This window comes from Entelurus aequoreus, linkage group LG09 (genome assembly GCF_033978785.1).
Source record: "Entelurus aequoreus isolate RoL-2023_Sb linkage group LG09, RoL_Eaeq_v1.1, whole genome shotgun sequence".
Taxonomy (NCBI): Eukaryota; Metazoa; Chordata; class Actinopteri; order Syngnathiformes; family Syngnathidae; genus Entelurus; species Entelurus aequoreus.
Genome location: NC_084739.1, coordinates 54,891,232 through 54,912,276, shown reverse-complemented (window position 1 = coordinate 54,912,276; position 21,045 = coordinate 54,891,232). Strand labels below are relative to the sequence as shown.

At 41.9% G+C, this 21,045-nt stretch overlaps 2 protein-coding genes across 3 annotated transcripts in view; one reads left to right on the top strand and one right to left on the bottom strand.

Moving 5' to 3' along the window:
• Positions 1-21,045, bottom strand: part of LOC133657516 (cGMP-dependent protein kinase 2) — a 166,862-nt gene that overhangs the window by 6,652 nt on the left and 139,165 nt on the right. The window contains exon 22 of the mRNA XM_062058951.1: positions 6,547-6,692. The gene's annotated coding sequence lies outside the window, so the exon portion shown is untranslated. The remainder of the gene's footprint in view (positions 1-6,546; positions 6,693-21,045) is intronic.
• The window catches only part of si:ch211-250c4.3 (uncharacterized protein LOC100535981 homolog), a 92,040-nt gene that overhangs the window by 69,533 nt on the left and 1,462 nt on the right, over positions 1-21,045 (top strand). Inside the window, exons 5-7 of one of the 2 annotated variants that reach the window (XM_062058954.1) lie at positions 8,619-8,710; positions 10,764-10,885; positions 11,965-12,065. In XM_062058954.1, coding sequence (XP_061914938.1) covers positions 8,619-8,710; positions 10,764-10,885; positions 11,965-12,061 — 311 coding nt within the window. In that variant the 3' untranslated portion in view covers positions 12,062-12,065. Of the gene's footprint in view, positions 1-8,618; positions 8,711-10,763; positions 10,886-11,964; positions 12,070-21,045 lie in introns of both variants that reach the window. The other variant, XM_062058953.1, reaches the window with a different exon arrangement.

The window sequence follows — 21,045 nt, the reverse complement described above, 5'->3', positions numbered from 1 at the left end:
AGGCTGATACTGTAGTGGTCCTGCAGGAAAATAAGATCTGGGGCAGAATTCCTGCGATCCTACTGCTTCACAGTCTCTGGAATGTCTGTTTTGCTTCCGAAAGGCAGGAAATTTGACTTGCAGCTCAGAGTTTGATCAGTTAGAAGAAACTGGGGTCTCTGTAAGGAGTCTTTAACTTGTATTTTCTAGAAGTAGTTTTTATGATTCTACTTTTGTACAATGCACATAAGTCTGACATAATCATCAAAATGTGAGTGAGTTGTTGACTTACAGCTTTACTTTGACACTGTTTCACTAACATCCATCCATCCATTTTCTACCGCTTGCCCCTTTCGTACATAGTTTTATCAGACATGCTCAATATTGGCTTTCTTACCAATATTTCATATGCCGATACTTCCCAGTACCACTTTTATTGATATGATACAATCCAAATATCAATATCTCATTTTCACACTAATATCAGAGTTTACTGTACAGCCATTTATGTAGAATACATTCATTTTCATGGTCTCAAAAGTAATTGACATTTAATATTTTGTTGTATCACCCGTTTGGCTGACTTTTGTTGACTGTCGACATAACCAAAACTAACCATAGCTTGGAAATTTACAGTTGCTAAGTTTAAATAAAGAAAATAGTTGTATTAACTAGAATACTGCCATGCTTTTACAGTAGTACATAAGTCAATCAATCAATCAATCAATCAATGTTTATTTATATAGCCCTAAATCACAAGTGTCTCAAAGGGCTGTACAAGCCACAATGACATCCTCGGTACAGAGCCCACATACGGGCAAGGAAAACTCACCCCAGTGGGACGTCAATGTGAATGACTATGAGAAACCTTGGAGAGGACCGCATATGTGGGTAACCCCCCAAGTCTTTGTAATCAGCCCAAAAGGTCAGATTAAAACCAAATAGCAAAAAAAAAAATATATACAGTATATATTTCGCATTGGAAAAAATATCCATCCATTCATCCATCCATTTTCTACCGCTTATCGCAGGGGCTGGAGCCTGATTAATTAGTTGCAGACAGGGGGGTTACAACAGGACACAACACTAGCCTAGCTTGGGAATACAGGTGTTGTCAAAGAAATGAACAAAACATACCAAAAGACACCTCTGAAAAAGAAAGGAAAGCTTACTAACTAAAGCTATTTAATTAGCATAAACCAAAAGCCTACCTACCTACTCTAGCGAAAGAGGGGGTCCAAAACCTACAAGGGTGACAGCCACCACTAAGCCTGTTGTCTCTATACACAAACAAGTCCTACGTGTGTAGGTATAGAGGCCTCTGTCTAACATTTCCCAAGACTAGGCTGCAGACTATACAGTAGTGATGGGTCCGGCAACACCGATGCATCGGCGAATGCGTTGAGCTCATAGAGCAAAACCCTGTGTCGGTGCGTGTACCGCTTTTAGAAAGTCACGTGTTTGTACTGCGGACGGGCGGTGGTGGTGATGGTTGCTGTGTTACTGCCGGCGGTTGGCGTCGCTGTGTTGGGTTGGAGTGGTTGGGGGACTGTGGCTGGTATCAATCAATCAATCAATCAATCAATCAATCAATCAATGTTTATTTATATAGCCCTAAATCACAAGTGTCTCAAAGGGCTGTACAAGCCACAACGACATCCTCGGTACAGAGCCCACATACGGGCAAGGAAAACTCACCCCAGTGGGACGTCAATGTGAATGACTATGAGAAACCTTGGAGAGGACCGCATATGTGGGTAACCCCCCCCTCTAGGGGAGACCGAAAGCAATGGATGTCGAGTGGGTCTGACATAATATTGTGAAAGTCCAACACATCAGCGAAAGTCCAGTCCATGGTGGGGCCAGCAGGAACCATCCCGAGCGGAGACGGGTCAGCAGCGTAGAGATGTCCCCATCCGATGAACAGGCTAGCGGTCCACCCCGGAGCAGAGTATAAAAGAAAAGAAAAGAAACGGCAGATCAACTGGTCTAAAAAGGGAGTCTATTTAAAGGCTAGAGTATACAAATGAGTTTTAAGATGAGATTTAAATGCTTCTACTGAGGTAGTATCTCTAACTTTTACCGGGAGGGCATTCCATAATATTGGAGCCCGAATAGAAAACGCTCTATAGCCCGCAGACTTTTTTTGGGCTCTGGGAATCACTAATAAGCCGGAGTTCTTTGAACGCAGATTTCTTGCCGGGACATATGGTACAATACAATCGGCAAGATAGGCAGGAGCTTGACCGTGTAGTATTTTATACGTAAAACCTTAAAGTCGCATCTTAGGTGCACAGGAAGCCAGTGCAAGTGAGCCAGTATAGGCGTAATATGATCAAACTTTCTTGTTTTTGTCAAAAGTCTAGCAGCCGCATTTTGTACCATCTGTAATCTTTTAATGCTAGACAAAGGGAGGCCCGAAAATAAAACGTTACAGTAATCGAGACGAGATGTAACGAACGCATGAATAATGATCTCAGCATCGCTTGTGGACAAAATGGAACGAATTTTAGCGATATTACGGAGATGAAAGAAGGCCGTTTTAGTAACACTCTTAATGTGTGACTCAAACGAGAGAGTTGGGTCGAAAATAATACCCAGATTCTTTACTGCGTCACCTTGTTTAATTGTTTGGTTGTCAAATGTTAAGGTGGTATTATTAAATAGATGTCGGTGTTGAGCAGGACCGATAATCAGCATTTCCGTTTTCTTAGCGTTGAGTTGCAAAAAGTTAGCGGACATCCATTGTTTAATTTCATTAAGACACGCCTCCAGCTGACTACAATCCGGCGTGTTGGTCAGCTTTAGGGGCATGTAGAGTTGGGTGTCATCAGCATAACAGTGAAAGCTAACACCGTATTTGCGTATGATGTCACCTAGCGGCAGCATGTAAATACTAAAGAGTGCAGGGCCAAGAACCGAACCCTGGGGAACTCCGCACGTTACCTTAACATAGTCAGAGGTCACATTGTTATGGGAGACACACTGCATCCTGTCAGTAAGATAAGAGTTAAACCAAGACAAGGCTAAGTCTGACATCCCAATACGCGTTTTGATACGCTCTAATAAAATATTATGATCAACAGTATCGAAAGCGGCGCTAAGATCAAGAAGCAGCAACATAGATGACACATCAGAATCCATCGTTAGCAATAGATCATTAGTCATTTTTGCGAGGGCTGTCTCCGTAGAGTGATTTGCCCTGAAACCGGATTGAAAAGGTTCACAGAGATTGTTAGACGCTAAGTGTTCATTTAGCTGCTGTGCGACAATTTTTTCGAGAATTTTCGAGATAAACGGAAGGTGGGACACCGGCCGGTAGTTCACCATGAGGTCAGGATCGAGGTTAGGTCTTTTGAGTAGAGGATGAATAACCGCTTTTTTGAATGCTAGAGGAACAGTACCAGAGGAAAGTGATAAGTTTATAATATTTAACACTGATGGACCTAATAAAACAAAAAGCTCCTTGATAACTTTCCCAGGAATTGGGTCAAGTAAACATGTTGTTTGTTTTGTCCCATTTACACATTTTAACAATTCCTCCAGTGTTATTTCATCAAAGAGAGAGAAACTATTTTGGAGGGCAATGTCCGTCGTATATACCGTCGTATTTGTGTTAATAGAACCCAGTTGTAGCTGAGATGCATTGTCTTTAATCTCTTTTCTAATGACTTCAATTTTCTTATTAAAGAAATTCATAAAGTCATCTGCTGAGTGGGCGGAGCTACTGGGAGGAGTCCCTTGTTGGGTTAGCGATGCTACTGTACTAAACAAAAATTTAGGATCATTTTTGTTGAGGTGGATGAGATTTGAGTAATATTTAGCTTTAGCTGAGGTAAGCATGCGTTTATAAGTTATTAAACTATCACTCCATGCTTGATGGAAAACCTCAAGTTTAGTCGCACGCCATTTGCGTTCCAGCTTTCTACATGATAATTTCTGGGCTTTAGTTTCTTCTGTAAACCATGGGGTACGCCTTTTAGGGGTCCTTTTTTTAGCTTTAGCGGTGCTACACTATCAATGGTGTCGCGCAGGGCGTCGTTAAAGCTGTTAGTGAGGTTATCAATAGAACCCACATAATTTGGGAATGGTGCCATTACCGAAGGCAGTAGGTCAGTAAGAGTCGTCGTTGTGGCAGTATTAATGTTGCGGCTGCTATAGTAGTTATTATTATTATTATTAGTTTGTTGACAATGAGTCAGAACTTCGAATTTTATAAGGTAATGATCGGACATTACTTTAGTGTACGGGAGTATCGTAACTTTAGAGGTGGTGACACCCCTGACAAGCACTAGATCTATCGTATTACCGTTGCGATGCGTGGGTTCATTTATTATTTGTGTAAGACCACAGCTATCAATTATAGTCTGGAGCGCCACGCATGGCGTCTCTTTCGCTGACGGTCTCCGCTGGTAGTCGACGCCGCTGCTTCAAAGGCCACTGCTGGATGTAGCTCGCGAAGAATTCCCAAGCTAGCGAGTAGGTCCACCGTACACGCATCTTTCAGCCCAAAATGGCCCTATCTCTCCACATCCAGAATCGTAAGTCGGTCATAAGGGGTATTCATATGGATGTTAAAGTCTCCCATTATGATTATATTGTCGGCGTGCGTCACTAGATCAGCAACGAACTCTGAAAATTCATTGATAAAGTCCGAATAGGGCCCTGGGGGGCGGTAGATGACAGCCAGGTGCAGAGGCAGCGGTGTGACAAACCTCACAGTAAGCACCTCAAACGAGTTATATTTATTATTTAGGTCCGAGGTAAGGCTAAAGTTTTAGTTGTATATTAGTGCAACATCCCCACCCCTTTTAATGGGGCGGGCAATATGCGTTCCCGTATAGCCAGGAGGAGACGCCTCACCCAGCGCAAAAAATTAGTCTGGTTTGAGCCAGGTCTCGGCTAGACCAACGACATCAAGATTGTTGTCTCTGATGACTTCATTAACTAATAACGTTTTGGAAGACAATGACCTTATGTTTAAAAAGCCCATATTATAGGTAGTGGGCTGTTTTGAGGAGTTTTTGTTGAAAGTATCCGTAGTAGCAATATTAATAATGTTACGTTTATTATGCGTAGTGCACTTTAAATAATTTCGACCATATCTAGGAATTGATATGACAGGAATTTTTAGATTGTTTGCCACCTCAGTAAAATGCATGTCCACCTCTGACGCAGAAAAAACATTATGTGAGTTGTATATTATTCTAAGAGAATTGCTATGTGTGCAGGGATTATCCAGCCTGGCGCTGGCTAGTTCTAGCTTAACAGACTCCTTATTAGCGCTTCTTTGTGGATTAGCATTTAGATTTTTCGGTAGCCCCGCTAACAACAACGCATTTAGCTTTGTTGTTAGCCCCGCCCGACACCCCCGCTTCTGCTTCCGAGCGCATCGCTTACGTCTCTTTCGCTGACGGTCTCCGCTGGTAGTCGACGCCGCTGCTTCAAAGGCCACTGCTGGATGTAGCTCGCGAAGAATTCCCAAGCTAGCGAGTAGGTCCACCGTACACGCATCTTTCAGCCCAAAATGGCCCTATCTCTCCACATCCAGAATCGTAAGTCGGTCATAAGTGATCACGGAGTGAACACGCTGTGAGCCAGCCATGAAATTGACTGAATTGAGGGGTATTTTTGCCAAATCGGTCTACACTTCCAGGAGCGCTCGCAAGAAGCCGCAGCCCTGAAGCGCCGCCATCTTGGAAAGTATCTGTGCGCTTGTGGGGTTGTGGGGGCTGGCTGGCGTTGACTTGCCGGCTGGTTTGGGGGCTGGCGTGCGGACGGGGTGCATTGACTTCTTCCCCAGTTGGGGGGCGCCATCCCCTGGCCGGAACTTGTATGAGTACGTTGCTGTGTGGATGGCCGGGATGCGGTGTTTGCATTGGGCATGGCGCTGTGCAGTTTTTCTGCGTTTGGTTGCTGGTATGGGCTCTGCGGGGTTGGGTTGGGGCGGGCGGGGGATGGCTTTGTTTGGCGGGGGCTGGCTTTGTTTGGCGGGGGGTGGGCTCGCGTGGCATCACGCTAAAGTGGTCTGGTGTGGGTCACGGGCCGTGGGGGGGGGGCTTCCTGGCCATAGTTCCTGGTTGTCAGCCGCATGGACTGGGGGGATGTCTGGGCCCTCTACTCCCATGTTATGATACATGTTCACATTATTTATTGACTGTATCTAAAAAAGATAAAAATATATTTTTATTTAAATGAAGATATGAAATAATCCTAGATGAAATACAATGACATGGTTTATATTATTGTATATACTAGGTCATAAAATCAGTGTCAGTTGAGTCGGTCCATAAGTTGCCTGTAGGGATTTTTAATGTCCAGCAGATGTCAGTATTTAGTGACACAGTTTCGACACAGTATCAATACAGTTTTGCAATGTGTCAAAACGCTTCATGACGCCTCATCAACCCATCACTACTATACAGATACTTACAAAAGTTGAAAGGTAAAAAAAAATGAAGACAAAAAACAGGTGGCACAAGTTAAGCAAAGAGCTTAACAAAAATGAGTACAAAACAAAGCAGCGTCTAACATGGCTACACACAGCATGGCAGAAAAATAATCAACCTGATCCAGTGTTGAGCAGGTGGTTTTAAGCAAGATGGGAGGATGAATGGTGGACTGGGATTGGCTGGCTGATTAGCAGGTGAAATGAGGAGCAGCTGGGAACAGGAACCGGTTGATTGGCAGCAGAGGCAGTAATTAAGTGTGACCTGTAGAAACAATAGAAGAAGAAACACATAACAAACAAACCACCACTACGTTGAACGTAACGGTCTCCAGTCTTAAATTGTTACAACTTTGCTATTTTAATTTTGTTTGTGAATTTGTCTGTTTGAAATGATAGGTTCCTGATATACTTAAAAAGGCTCTGAAATTTATTCAATAACTTTTTTTTATCGTTTTCATAACTATTCTGTGACAGTCAGATGAGGTCTTGGATTCATTCACAATTTTGATTATTTCCTCTTTTGTCACGTTTATGAGGATGACCGAGTTGGGATTTCTGTCTATGGTGTAATTAAAGTCCTCTACTGAATTGAAGTCCTCTACTGAAATGGGATCTGGAATCGTTTCCTTCAGATTGATTCCAATATTTACTAGTTAGTCATTGAATCGTTTAACTACTTTGTTCATATTGTTCCCCCCCCCCTAAATATATTTATTTCCGTCTAAAAAGTATTTCAAATAATCCCTCTAAGCATAATTTTTAATGATGCTATTTAGGGGGCTCCATGTTGCTCTCTTGTTTTTGTTCCTGTCTAATAATTGACGGTAATATTATTTTCTACATGTTTGTAGTATGCTGGTTAGCTTGTTCTTTAACATTTTGTACTTATTTTATGCCTCTACAGATCTTTGCATTATAAATGTTCTAAATAATGTATTTTTCTTGTTAAAAGCATGTTTCAGTCCCTTTGTCATTTATGGGTGATTGTTCTTTTTTGCTTTTTTCTATGGACAATGTTTATCATAAAGCATCAGTAAAGTATTTAATTATTAGTATGTGTCATCTAAATCATTTTCACTGTATGCATTGTCCCAATGTTGTTCTCTAATATCATTCTTGAAAGCATCATACTTTCTTCTGTGCATAGTCTTTGAAATAACTTTTTGTCATCCTCATGCCTCTTCCTGTAGTTTTCATCATAGATTGTGAAAACTGGTAAATGGTCGCAATTATTAGCAGATTATTTGTAGTATTACCTTAGACTTAGACAAACTTTATTGATCCACAAGGGAAATAGGTTCCACACAGTAGCTCAGTTTCAAATGATGGAAAAGGTAAAGATAGAAAGGATAATGCAGGTTTTAAGCAGACTAAAAATGTACCATAGTAGCAATATAAAATATAACATAAATTTACATAATATATATACAGTATATAATATATACTGATATATTATATCACTATATTATATTATATGTTTATATAATATATACAATATATAACAAATCCCAATTACCATGTACAATATTACAGTTTATGTAACAGCTGCAGCAAAAAAACAAACAAAAAAAAAATCATCAAATCATGAGTAAAACTATTATCAATAAGCGTAACACAGTGTCCTGTGTTTGCCTTGTGATTTTAGGATACAAACTCCTGCTATAATATTTAGCTTATTCTGGTTTAAAAAGGTTTATGTTGAAGTCACCACATAAGAACATTTTTTTTTGACTGATTTCAGTAAATGTTGCTTTTATCCGGTCCTCAAACCTATCAATACTTAGGTGTTGAAAGGTTTGATTAAAATATTTTTTTTTTTTTTTAATGGAATTTCAATGGTTATACATTCTAAAATGTTATCAATTGCAACATACATGTTTTACCACTTTATATTGCAAGTCCTTCAACACATAAACTGGCACTTTGTCTCCATTCTTGTTGGTTCTGTTAATGTTTAAAATCTATTCCTTTTTTAGCATCGATCCATGTTTTTGAGATAGCGATCACTTTGAAAGGTTTGTTAAAATGCTCCAAAAATTGCTCCATATTGTTGTCATTTGCATTCAAGCTTCTGCAGTTGATATGGATACATGACTGTTTGGGTTAGTATGGTTAAAAGACATCGATGGGATGTTTAAGGACACGTCAAGAATGATGAAACACCAATGGAATGCTCTTTGTGTTGCAGACATGAGCAGTTTAACACATAAACCTTTGTGGCAAAGAAGTGATGATTACCACAATGACACCACCAAAGGGCTTTCCATCTTCTATCAGCCGGTAAGTCTTACGCAGATGTTGAAGGTTCCTGCTTAATATTTGGCTGGTGTCAACAGTATTCAAATGATTCATATCAACACTCAGTGAGTGCTCATTTACAAAATGTAAACATGCTAGGCTGTAGGCTAATAGGAACTAGCAGCTACAAAACAGCTAAGCACACAATAACACACAAGTAAAACGTACGGAACAAGTGACCTTAATTAGAGAATATTGCTTTCTAAAACAGCACATTTGCCAATCTAAACAAGTCTCAAATAATTACAGTTGCACATTACATAAATATAAAAAGTCTTGAAAGCAGAAGATTATTAGAAAGTATCCAGTAATAAACGTGTCATGAGCTTAACTTCAAGAATTATTGTGACTATAAGGTGTTGTCAAAAAACAATTACCCCTCCACATTGACTTAAAGACAGCATAAGTCCATTCCAGGTTAGTGTTAGTGTTTTTCATTCCGACCATTGTTTTCTGTTTGACTAATTTCACTTGATCAAACCTTTTCTAGCATTCCACACCACCAAATAATAAAACAATGCTGATTTGTATTGGATCAACAAATTGGCCAACACTGAAGGCTCCAATATCAGTATAATATTAAAAGTGAAAAAGTTGTATGGGACACCTCTTGCCATTGTCAAGGTTCGGTACGTACCTCGGTTTTAAGACCACTGTTGGGTTTATATTGTGTACAATAGCTGGGTTGCATATGACGTCATATTCGTTTTTCTTCTTCGCGACTTAATTCACAAGATGGTCAAGCAGCTTGAGCATAGCATTAAAACAATTGAGAGTGAGTTTGATCAGAAAATGCCGTATTGCTGTGTTGTTCTTGGGTGTTCCAGTCATTCAAATAGAGAGCTGGGAAAGAGCTTTCACAGAGTACCGAAAGAAGTGATTCATAAAGGTAATAAACTCAGGGTGAAAACGAAAGTGCATCGAAGGAAATGGCTCTTAAAAATATCACTTTCATCATCTTGTGGGATACAATCGAACATGCTTGTGTCTTCAGCGACCACTTTGTAAAATGTTTAATTGTTGGTCCAATCCACCATATTTTCATTGTCCATTTTCATAACAGAAACTGAAAGCATAGTTGTTGTTGTGCAGGAAAGCCGAGTGCTTTATTCGACATGGATGACCACATTATAGCGTCTTTGGTGATATTCGTTAGCATCAAGAAAATATCCTTGATAGTAATAATAAACTAGCTGAATAAATCTCTCATAGGCTCAACAGCATATACTGGATCTTGATATCGCTAGCAAACATTGCTGAACAACAGGGACATTAAAAGATAAATTAATAAATAATAAGCTAACTGCAAACAAACATATTCATTAGCGTCACAATCACAGCAGCACGCCACATAAAGTTCATACTGCCTGCAAGCAATTTTAACTTTTTTCTTCCAAGAGAAGATAAAAACTTAGATGTATACAATTCTATATGAACAATGAACATATGATATAATATATCTTGGAAGAAAAAAGTTCACATTTTTATACCCTTGTTGTTTACAAACTTTTTTTTTTTTTTTAGCTTAGTGAAAGCAGACAAGTGTAACAGTAAAAGTTTGAATAATTGTTTCATTTTAAGTAGAGTAAAGCTTCTTAATGGTAGAAATGCAGCATTCATAGTCTCAGCTGATAACTGTTCATCTTTACAAACAATGGCGGCACATTCCTTTGATCTTTTCCACTTGTCTTTGTTTGTTCATGTCAGGGTGTGTCCTAACCTTTTCACTCAGGGTTGCATAATCAAAGAACTTTGGTATATACAAATATTTTGTAAAAAAGCTAAACAAAAGTAAATGCAATTTTTCATGCTAACAAAGCAAGCATGCCTGATAGAAAGCACTCAAAAGTAAGGCTCCCCTTTTCAAAAAAATGCTAGCTTATTTACTTTAAATATGCCATAAACATACCGATATTGTGTACTGAATCGGTACTGTATGGATTCAAATGTGAAAGGCACCAACCCCTGTGTGTGTGCGTGTGTGTGTGCGTGTGTGTGTGTGTGTGTGTGTGCACATGCTTGTGTGTGTTTTCAGCTGAGTGATTCCCACACATTGGGCAGAGTCAAAGACTTGGTGAAGAGAACCAAGTTGAGAAACCAGAGCAGACTGGGACTGTCCACCTCCTCTCTGAAGATGTCATGTCCACAACTGTACAGGTGAGCGCCACCATGCAGCTTCATTGTTAGTTTGTTACGGTGGTTTGGAAGTATTAGCACAACTGCATCGTATGCTGGTCAATGCAGTATTTGACAGGAAAAAATGATGCAAACTTTGCAATCATTATCAAAATATTTTTTACCTCGGGTTTTGCACATTTTCATGTGGTCAAAAATTGCGCGTAACAAACTAGTCCTTTGAATGTATTTTTACATTATTTTCTGCATGAAAATCTAAATGTATTATTTATAGAATGTTTCATGTAAATGTTTTGGGTATTTGGAACAGATTTATAGATTTATATTATTTTTTTATGGATTAGTTAGGGTTAATTAGTTTGGGTTTTTGTACAATTTGGTTTTTGTCTGACCTTTAGGAATGGATTTCTAATGACAATCAAGGGTCTTTATTTTGAGGGCACCTTCACTCCTCCATTACATTTATGTGAAACAATTTTACAATTGTTTTAATTAAGCTTAAACTTGCACAAATTATAATTTTTAACATAATGAAATCAAGAATTTGCATATCTTCCTGAGATATCTCCGGCTAAGTATAACCCGTTTAACACTTGTTTACCAGCCGAGCACTACCGCTGCGCGCCACTGGGGACAATGAGATTATATGAGGCAATTTGTTAAAAGTCAAAGTTAAAGTACCAATGATTGTCACACACACACTAGGTGTGGTGAAATTATTCTCTGCATTTGACCCATCACCCTTGATCACCCCTTGGGAGGTGAGGGGAGCAGTGACCAGCAGCGGTGGCCGCGCCCGGGAATCATTTTTTGGTGATTTAACACTCAATTCCAACCCTTGATGCTGAGTGTCAAGCAGGAAGGTAATGGGTCCCATTTTTATAGTCTTTGGTATGACTCGTTCATTATAATCTTAGCAGGAGCAGGAAGGAGCCATATGACACACCCTGCTATTTATTAATTCATTCATTTTACATGCGCTTATTCAAATGTGGCCCGCCACGGATCGTGGAGCCCTATGCACAGCCTGTGATAAACGGCTGGGCGGCCCTGACTGGCTTCACTAAAAGTAGTCAATGATGGCGTCTTTATGTTTTCAGGCCCGATTTTGGAGGAGAACAAGTTGCTGGCAGAAACAGGAGCTCCATGGTTGTGTTGGGACACCACAACACGTGGGACATTCCTTGGCTACAATAAATATGCAAGTTGTGTCCATTGCTCTCATCTCTGTTCACCACTGGCGTATGTTTTAAACTTGTAGAAGTTGCATCATCGGTCCGAATTTCTGCATCGTTAACTAAACGAGTGTTTTTCAACCTTTTTTGAGCCAAGGCACATTTTTTTCATTGAAAAAATGCGGCGGCACACCACCAGCAGAAATCATTAAAAAATGAAACTCAGCAGCCGATATTGACAATAAAAAGTCATTGTCGCAATTTTTGGAAATGACTTTAAACCAGGGGTGGGCAATTAATTTTTACCGGGGGCCGCATGAGCAACCCGAGCACTGCTGGAGGGCCACACCGACAATATTTCAATTAAATTTTGCTCAAATTATTTTTGATATACTGTAAGATAAATAATAATAATATTTTCATTTAACCTAACTTATCTTTATTCAAAAGCAGATGGCTTTTGATGGTTTTATTTTTAACACTTTCTTACACAAAGCTTCCTGATGTGTAATACCATGCAAAAATTTAAATTTCTGTCACTTTATCCTGCATCCTCTTTGTTGTGAACGTAGCACACCTGTAAGGTGATTGGCGAAGAAGGAGGAAGCGTTGCTGTTGCGGAAATGAGGAGTGAGGATAGACGTGCGTATGGAAAGAACGAGATAAGTTGAGCTGTGTTATAATAGGTTGCTCAATAAAAGTTTAAAAAGAGCATCAGACTTGGTGTGCACTTCTTCTGGACGCTACAATTGGTGTCAGAAGTGGGATGAAATGCCTCCCAGTTCGCCTTGCCATCAAACCTGGGAGTCTTCATTAAGGGCGGAATTCTTCCATGCCAAGCAGCGTGCGCTGCACCTGTAGACGCTGCCTCTGTCCTTCCTCCCTGTCTCTCTCTCTTTGCGGCGAGCTCCTCACGACTCCTGGATTCACACAGACATCTGCAGTGCTGCTGGCACCTTAAGTCCCCACTCAATGTCCTTCCCCTCCCGTTCCATCTTGACAAAGTCGCCAGGAAACATTGTGGCACGTACCTCCCGATGACGTAGCAGGCTGAGCACACAATCAGCGACAGTATGCACAAAGATTTACTTCTGCCACCAATTGTAGCGTCCAAAAGAAGTGCACACAAAGTCTGACACTCTTTTTAAACTTTTATTGAGCAACCTATACTAACTTAGTATAGGTTGCTCAATAAAAGTTTAAAAAGAGTGTCAGAGCTGTGTTAGTATTACTAACACAGCTCAACTTATCTCGTTCCTTCCACACGCACGTCTATCCTCACTCCTTCCGCAACTCAAGAACACAACATCAACTTCAGCAGGTCGTTACACTATATTCTTTAAACACAGCAACATGTGTACCAAAAGTTAAGCACACGGCTTTACCTTTACTTGGCAGTCCATGTCTTTTTTAAAACACGCCATTCGTCATTATCTTTTCTCTTTTTAGCGTCTCGGGGATAACCGGGCATCACTTGTCGCTGTGCGCCTTCCCTCACAGGTTACACACGGACATACGCCCATAAATAACACTTTTCAAAATAAAAGCAGCACAGTTGTATTGCACGCACGACATAGATGTTTTTTTTAATTTATTTTGTAATTTGTGATTGCCGCTGCGCGCACGAGCATACGTCCACACGGAAGTAATACAAATAACGCTTTTCAAAACAAAAGCAGCACCGTTGTATTGCACACTCGAGATAGATACTTTTTAAAATGTATTTTGTAATTTATGATTGGCCTCACGCGGGCCGGACAGGGACGTACAAAGGGCCGGATGCGGCCCGCGGGCCGCAGAATGCCCAGGTCTGCTTTAAACCATAACCAAGCATGCATCACTATAGCTCTTGTCTCAAAGTAGGTGTACTGTCACGACCTTTCACATCACGCCGTGACTTATCTTGAGGTTTTTTGCTGTTTTCCTGTGTGTAGTGTTTTAGTTCTTGTCTTGCGCTCCTATTTTGGTGGCTTTTTCTCTATTTGGTATTTTCCTGTAGCAGTTTCATGTCTTCCTTGACCGCTATTCTCCACACCTGCTTTGTTTTAGCAATGAAGAATATTTCAGTTGTTTTTATCCTTCTTTGTGGGGACATTGTTGATTGTCAAGTCATGTTCGGATGTACTTTGTGGACGCTGTCTTTGCTCCACAGTAAGTCTTTGCTGTCGTCCAGCATTCTGTTTTAGTTTACTTTGTAGCCGGTTGCAATTTTAGTTTCATTCTACATAGCCTTCCCTAAGCTTCAGTGCCTTTTCTTAGGGGCACTCACCTTTTTGTGAGGAACTCGCATGGCTGCTGTTTGTGTGTCCCCAAGATGCAAGAACCAGCAGGAGGATGAGCAGGTAAGATGATTTTAATTATCATCAACAGAGAAATGTAGCAGTCTTGCATACAACAGTTCCAAACATAAAGAGTTTATCATCGAGCACTGAGGAGTGCTCCAGCGAAAACATAAATAGACATATGCTGATTGGCAGCAGGTGTGGACCGGCTGCCAATCAACGGCAAGTGAGGAGAAAACAGTGCTCCGCGGAACAGGAAATTTAACAAAATAAGAGCACTGACCAGAAGTGATACAAAAACCAAGGAGACAAACAGAAATGAAGTGACATATCGTCACAGGACCCCCCCCCCCCCTCAAGAAACAGATACCAGATGTTCCCTGAAAACAAGAACGGAAAAAAGACCAAAACTGACGGGAGGGCGGGGGGAGGAGTTGGTGGAGGGTCGCCAGGCCAAATGTCCTCGCAGCCAGCGAGGGAGAGTCAGGTGGCGGCGACGCGTTGAACGCCGCTGCCACTGGCGAGGTGGGCGACCACGGAACGGCCACATTAGTGGCCGACAAGGAGGAGGTCGCGCAGCTGGCGGCGACGATGATGATAACAGCGTTGTCGGTGGATCCGCTGCCGACGAAGAAGATGGCAGCACCGTGCAGAGTCCCGCCGGTGACGCGGAAGACCTCCGCGCCGTGCGAAGGCGCGCCAGAAAAGATGTCATCGTGGGCGGAGTCGTCGACGATGAAGCTTGTGTCATGGGCGGAGTTGTCGACAATGATGACAATGAAGATGGCGGCGCCCTGCAAAAGCCCGCCAGAGATGTGGTCGTGGGTGGATCCGCTGCCGACCAGGAAGATGGCGGTGTCGTGCGGAGTCCCACCAATGATGGAGATGGCGGCGCCGTGCGAAAGCCCGCCAGAGACGATGATGTCTCCGTGGGAGGAGACGATGGCGGGGATGACAGCGGCGTGTGCTTGGCTGCACCGCTGCTGGTAGTAGCCCCCCTCCAGTAGGCGGATGCCAGACGCCGTCCACCACTGGGAGAAGGAGTTCCGGGTTGTTTATGTCCCCCGGTGCGAAAACCAGGGACGGGCGGTAGGTGGCCAGGAGGAGGGAAAACGATACGTCCCTCGCCGAGTCCCAGCAGGAGGCCAGGAAGGACATCACGGTGGGCTCCACTGGAGCCTTCGCCGGACTGGCAGGACGAGCGGGTGCTGGAATGGATAGCAGCTGTGGTGCAGCTGCTGGAAGCTGCCTAGGAGCAGGAACGGGTGCTGGGCGCTCAGCCGGTGTTGGTCGTCGTGGCGCCGCGACCGGCGTGCGACGCGGGGCTGCGGCCGGCGTGCGACGCGGTGTGGGAACCGGAGGTCGACGCGCCGGCACAGGCGATTGCCGTGGAGCCGGGACAGGACGCACAGCAGGCGACGGGGAAGATGGCGGCGGTGGCCGCGCCGGTCGGAGAGCCGGAGCCGGCGGCCTAGCCGGGAGGAGGGAAGGCAGCGGTGGCCGCGCCGGTCAGAGAGCCGGAACCGGCGGTCGAGGCGGAGGGAGAAGGTCCGAGCCTGCTGTGGGCTGGGACCGCACAAACCTGGCTTTCAAGTCCTGGATGAATTGTGCGGTCCAGAACGTCGGCTGTGCATCGCCGACAGGGGTTCTCGCGAGGACACAGCATTCTGGCTCGATGATAGTGTGAGGAACTCGCATAGCTGCTGTTTGTGTGTCCCCAAGATGCAAGAACCAGCAGGAGGATGAGCATGTAAGATTATTTTAATTATGTAGCAGTCTTGCATGCAACAGTTCCAAACATAAAGCGTTTATCATCGATCACTGAGGAGTGCTCCAGCGAAAACATAAATAGACATATGCTGATTGGCAGCAGGTGTGGACCGGCTGCCAATCAACGGCAAGTGAGGAGAAAACAGTGCTCCGCGGAACAGGAAATTTAACAAAATAAGAGCACTGACCGGAAGTGATACAAAAACCAAGGAGACAAACAGAAATGAAGTGACGGATCGTCACACTTTTGTTTATTTTTGGTTTAAGTATTAGATACCTTTTTACCTGCACACTGCCTCCCGCTGTTTCCGACATCTACAAAGCAATTAGCTACCTGCTGCCACCTACTGATATGGAAGAGTATAACGTGGTAAGTCTGCCGGTCTCCAGACAGTACAGACACTCGACAACGGCACATTATTTGCGGGTTATAATTATTGGTTTGCAAAAAATATTTGTAACCCAAATAGGTGAAATTAGATAATCTCCCACAGCACACCAGACTGTATCACACTAGTGTGCCACGGCACAGTGGTTAAAAAACACTGAACTAAACCAAGCGAGAAAGAAATAATGCAAATTAGGGATGCACCAATCAATCGGCAACGGATCAGTATCAGCAGATTTCCATTAAAAAGTATTTGGTTGGCCAACGCAAATTCATGTTTTTCAATTAGGGCTGGTTGATACTGAACATTTTATGTATCAAAACTAGAATACATTAAATTTGATACCAATACCCTTTACTTGAATGCCATCGTCAAATCATTTTGAGAATTTTCCTCTCGTTAATTAATTATGGTTTTGGTAAAACTAGGGTTGCAAAATTCCGGGAATATTCAAAGTTGGAAACTTTCCATAGGAATTAACGGGAATATATGGAAATTAATGGGAATAAACATTGAATGAAACATGCTAGATCTTGCAGCATGATTATTAGCTAAAACAACTTGATTTAATGTAAATTCAGTACAATTTCAATCCTTCACTGTGCATTCCTCCATCACATGTGCAGTGCATTCTTCCATCACATGCACAGATAATTCCCAGCATGCTACACACTACAGCAGGGCTATTGAGGCCACACTAGTATTTGAGCCCAAGGACTTCATCCAGTCAGGTAAGTTTTGATGATAATACTGATGTAAATATATTTTATCTATTGTGTTTAAGTTTAATAGTTTAATATTCCTGTACTTGTTAAATGATTTTGGGGCCAATATCTCTAGCTAGCTAGGTTTATGTACCACCACCAGTCTCATAATGAATTGAAAATATTTCTCCGTTAGCCGTCATGCTACTTTTCTCGTTAGCGATCCGAATTTACCCTTTTTGTGATCTGTAAAGTTCAACTAGCAAATACTAAATCAAAACGTGTAGTTTCCTTTACCTTCTGTTCTACTAGCCATTCTGTTGTCATACAAGAATGTAGGTTATAGTTTGATTTAGCATGCTGATTGAGTGTTCATTTATTCATCTAGCCTATTTCTATTCATTTGTCCATCAGTAAAATATTTTTAAAGACTACTCCTATTGTTTAGCTGACTATTTATATCTGTGTGTGGCATTGCATTAGTGTTTTACAAGAATAAATAAATATGAACAGAATAATGCCACGTACACCATCTGATGTGTGGAGACATTTCACCCCAACCAATATAGGTGGAAAGGCTGTGTACATTTGCAAATCCTGTGCAAAGAGCTCTGTCAAAAATGCCACAAAGATGCAGCAGCATATAGATACTGTCAGTGCCCAATAATTTATAATTATTGTAATTCCCATATATTCCCATTAATTCCCATGGATGGAGTCCAACTTTGAATAATCAAAAAATGGTCAATATTTCCAAACTTCCCGAGCTTAACTTCCCGTGGTAAATTTCCGAAAAGTGTCTGGAAATTTACCGGAAACTTTTCACCCCTTTGCAACCCTAGGTAAAACACACAACAATTTTTTTAGGCAAATAACATTTTTATTATTAACTAAATACAACAATATACGACAATGTAACAGTATATAAAACATACCAGTATATTATGTTGTACTACACACAAATGTTTAGAAAAAAGTCACTACGCCTAAAGAAACCTAAATATGGAACAATAAATTCATCTGAAATATGACTAGCATAATGGCAGTCAGTGCTTACTCCTTGCCAAAACACAGCGTGTTGGTAGAGTGGCTGTGCCAGCAATCGGAGTGTTGCTGGTTACTGGGGTTCAATTCCCACCTTCTACCTTCCTAGTCACGTCCGTTGTGTCCTTGGGCAAGACACTTCACCCTTTGCCTCTGATGGCTGCTGGTTAGCGCCTTGCATGGCAGCTCCCGCCATCAGTGTGTGAATGTGTGTGTGAATGGGTAAAATGTGGAAATACTGTCAAAAGCGCTTTGAGTACCTTGAAGGTAGAAAAGCGCTATACAAGTATAACCCATTTATCATTTATATATTGGAAAAAAATATTGACATTGTAGAAAAAGTTGTATTGGCTTCGAAACAATATTCTTGGTGGATATTTGTTGTAACATAATATATTTTTGATGCCAATATTCATATTTTTGTACACAGTTATTGTTTTTGTGTGGTTCACAGTTTTTTTTTTAAAAAAACTTTTCTTTACAGATTTTTTAAAAAAACTTCCTTTTTCTCATTCGCTTCTCTTTTTTGCGGTTTCAAATTAATGGAAGTGTTTGACGTGGAGGTGTGAGTGCCTGTGGGCGGGGCTTAGAACAAGTTTACCCGGAAGCAGTTTTAATCGCACAAGCTCTTGTTTTAACGAGAAGAGCCTCATATCTTGGCTGGGCAAACAGCTTTTTCCATTCATTGATTTTCTACCATTTGCCTATCCCAGCTGCACTCGGGCGGAAGGCAGGGTACACCATGGACAAGTCACCACCTCATCACAGGGCCAACACAGATAAACAACATTCACACTCACATTCACACACTAGGGCCAATTTGGTGTTGCGAATTAGCCCATCCAAAGGTGCATGTCTTTGGAGGTGGAAAAAGCCGGAGTTAGAACCTTTATTTAACCAGATAAGAAAACCCATTGAGATCAAGATCTCTTTCACAAGGGTGACCTGGCCAAGAGGTCAACAGCACATGTCACAGAGCAGTTTCAAAATAAATACATTAAGACATACATTTTAAAATACATAAGAGAACTGTAAAACAACAGAGATTTACATCTTTAAAAACACGTCTCTCGCTGTTTGTCCCTCAGGACAGAACGGAAGGCTCCAAATGGAAGTAGTTCTGTAAGTTTCAGTTTCGTCTGCAATTCATTCCATGCCATAGGGGCAGCAATGAGCCTGTGCCGAAGAGAATCTACGGCACAGAGCTTTTTACAGCATTTGAATGGCGACTTGTCTAGGGTGTACCCTGCCTTCCACCCGAGTGCAAATGGCATAAGCTCCAGCTCCACCGCAACCCCAAGAGGGACAAGTGGTAGAAAATGGATTGGTGGATGGAAGTAAAACCGTACAACTTTTTTTTTCTACTTTTAGATCTAAATAGGTTGACTAGTGTCTTTTTGTATGTCTTAATATTGTGTGGGTTCAATAGTTGATCGTCCATCCATCCATTTTCTACCGCTTATCCCCTCAGGGTTTGTGAACTATTTATACTGTACATTGGCAATTGTCATGCATAAATTGACCGGTATTAGTTGTTATTGTTCGTGGACACCAAGTACATTTTTATTTAAGTGGAGCTCCTTCTTCTTTTCGTTGCTGCTTGTTACACTTGGAGACCAGCTATCAGAATGAATCTCGCCATCTTCTGTAGATTTTCCACCCGGCAGTACAGTTTTTCTCCGGGTGTGTTGGGTCTGGCCACATTTCCTCCCTTAGCGCTTGAAGATTCCTGCAGTCCTGTAGAATGTGGGCCGTGTCCTGTTCCTCATCTCCACATGGAAATATCGTAGAGGGCATGACTTTGATCTTTCTGTGGAGGTGTTAGTTCAGTCTGTTGTGCCCTGTATGGAGCCTGAGTATGACCACCTGGTTGGGTCGTGTCAACTGATGGTATGCGTCTGCTTTTGTGATAGTTTAAACAGAGCTTTTATGATGGTTTTTATCTGTCAGGCTGACTAGGTTGTTTTCTTGGTCTTGATTGGCCACCCCTCTGTAGGGTGTTTTACAGTGCCTTTTCAAGGTCTGTTAGTTTTCCGGAAATTATAGGCTCCTAACACAGAGAATGCTACTTGGGTGTTGTTGTCCACTCTACTGCTGATGGTGTTTGCTGCATGTATCAGTGCTTCAACTTCTGCTTATAGTTGGTGCAAAGCAGGCTTGCTGGTATTGCTTCTGCTTGCTTTTCTCCATGAGGCATTAGATGTGGGCCCCAGCATCGCCACACTTGACAGCATCAGTGGCTGATCCATCAGTGTACGCTTGGATCCAGCTGTTTTGAGGGTATCTTTCCTCAAGCATGGCTTAGGTTAAAGATCTTTTCACAACGTCACTTTGTACATCTTTCATTGTAGACATCATCATTTCATTGGGAGACGGAGATGTTGACTGTGATGTTGGTTCTTCGTTCTACCTATGGAGGAGCGTCAAGGGCGAAGGAAACGGTTTCAACATGGTCTGGGAGTTTTTCTTGATGTTTTCGTTGCATGATTCTTGTTTTTTATGGCAAAACTGGATCGTTTTGAGTCTGCCTGACGACAGTTGTTGGAGTCTGACTTTCATCTTCCCCGTCTGTGTCAAAGTCGTTTGTTCTATTCTTTTGGATAAGAGAGGAATGCCAGTTAATTCTTCCATTTTGTTGATTGGTGTTGAATTCATTGAACCTGTGATGTTTCTCAGTGTTTGGTTTTGGATTTGGGCACAAAATGAGTTTGTTAAGTATACAGATGAGCTGACAACTCTGCTGTAACTTTCACTCATTGAAGAATGTTTCTCTGCTTCCATCAAGCCCGGTCGATGTCATATACATACTTGTCAACC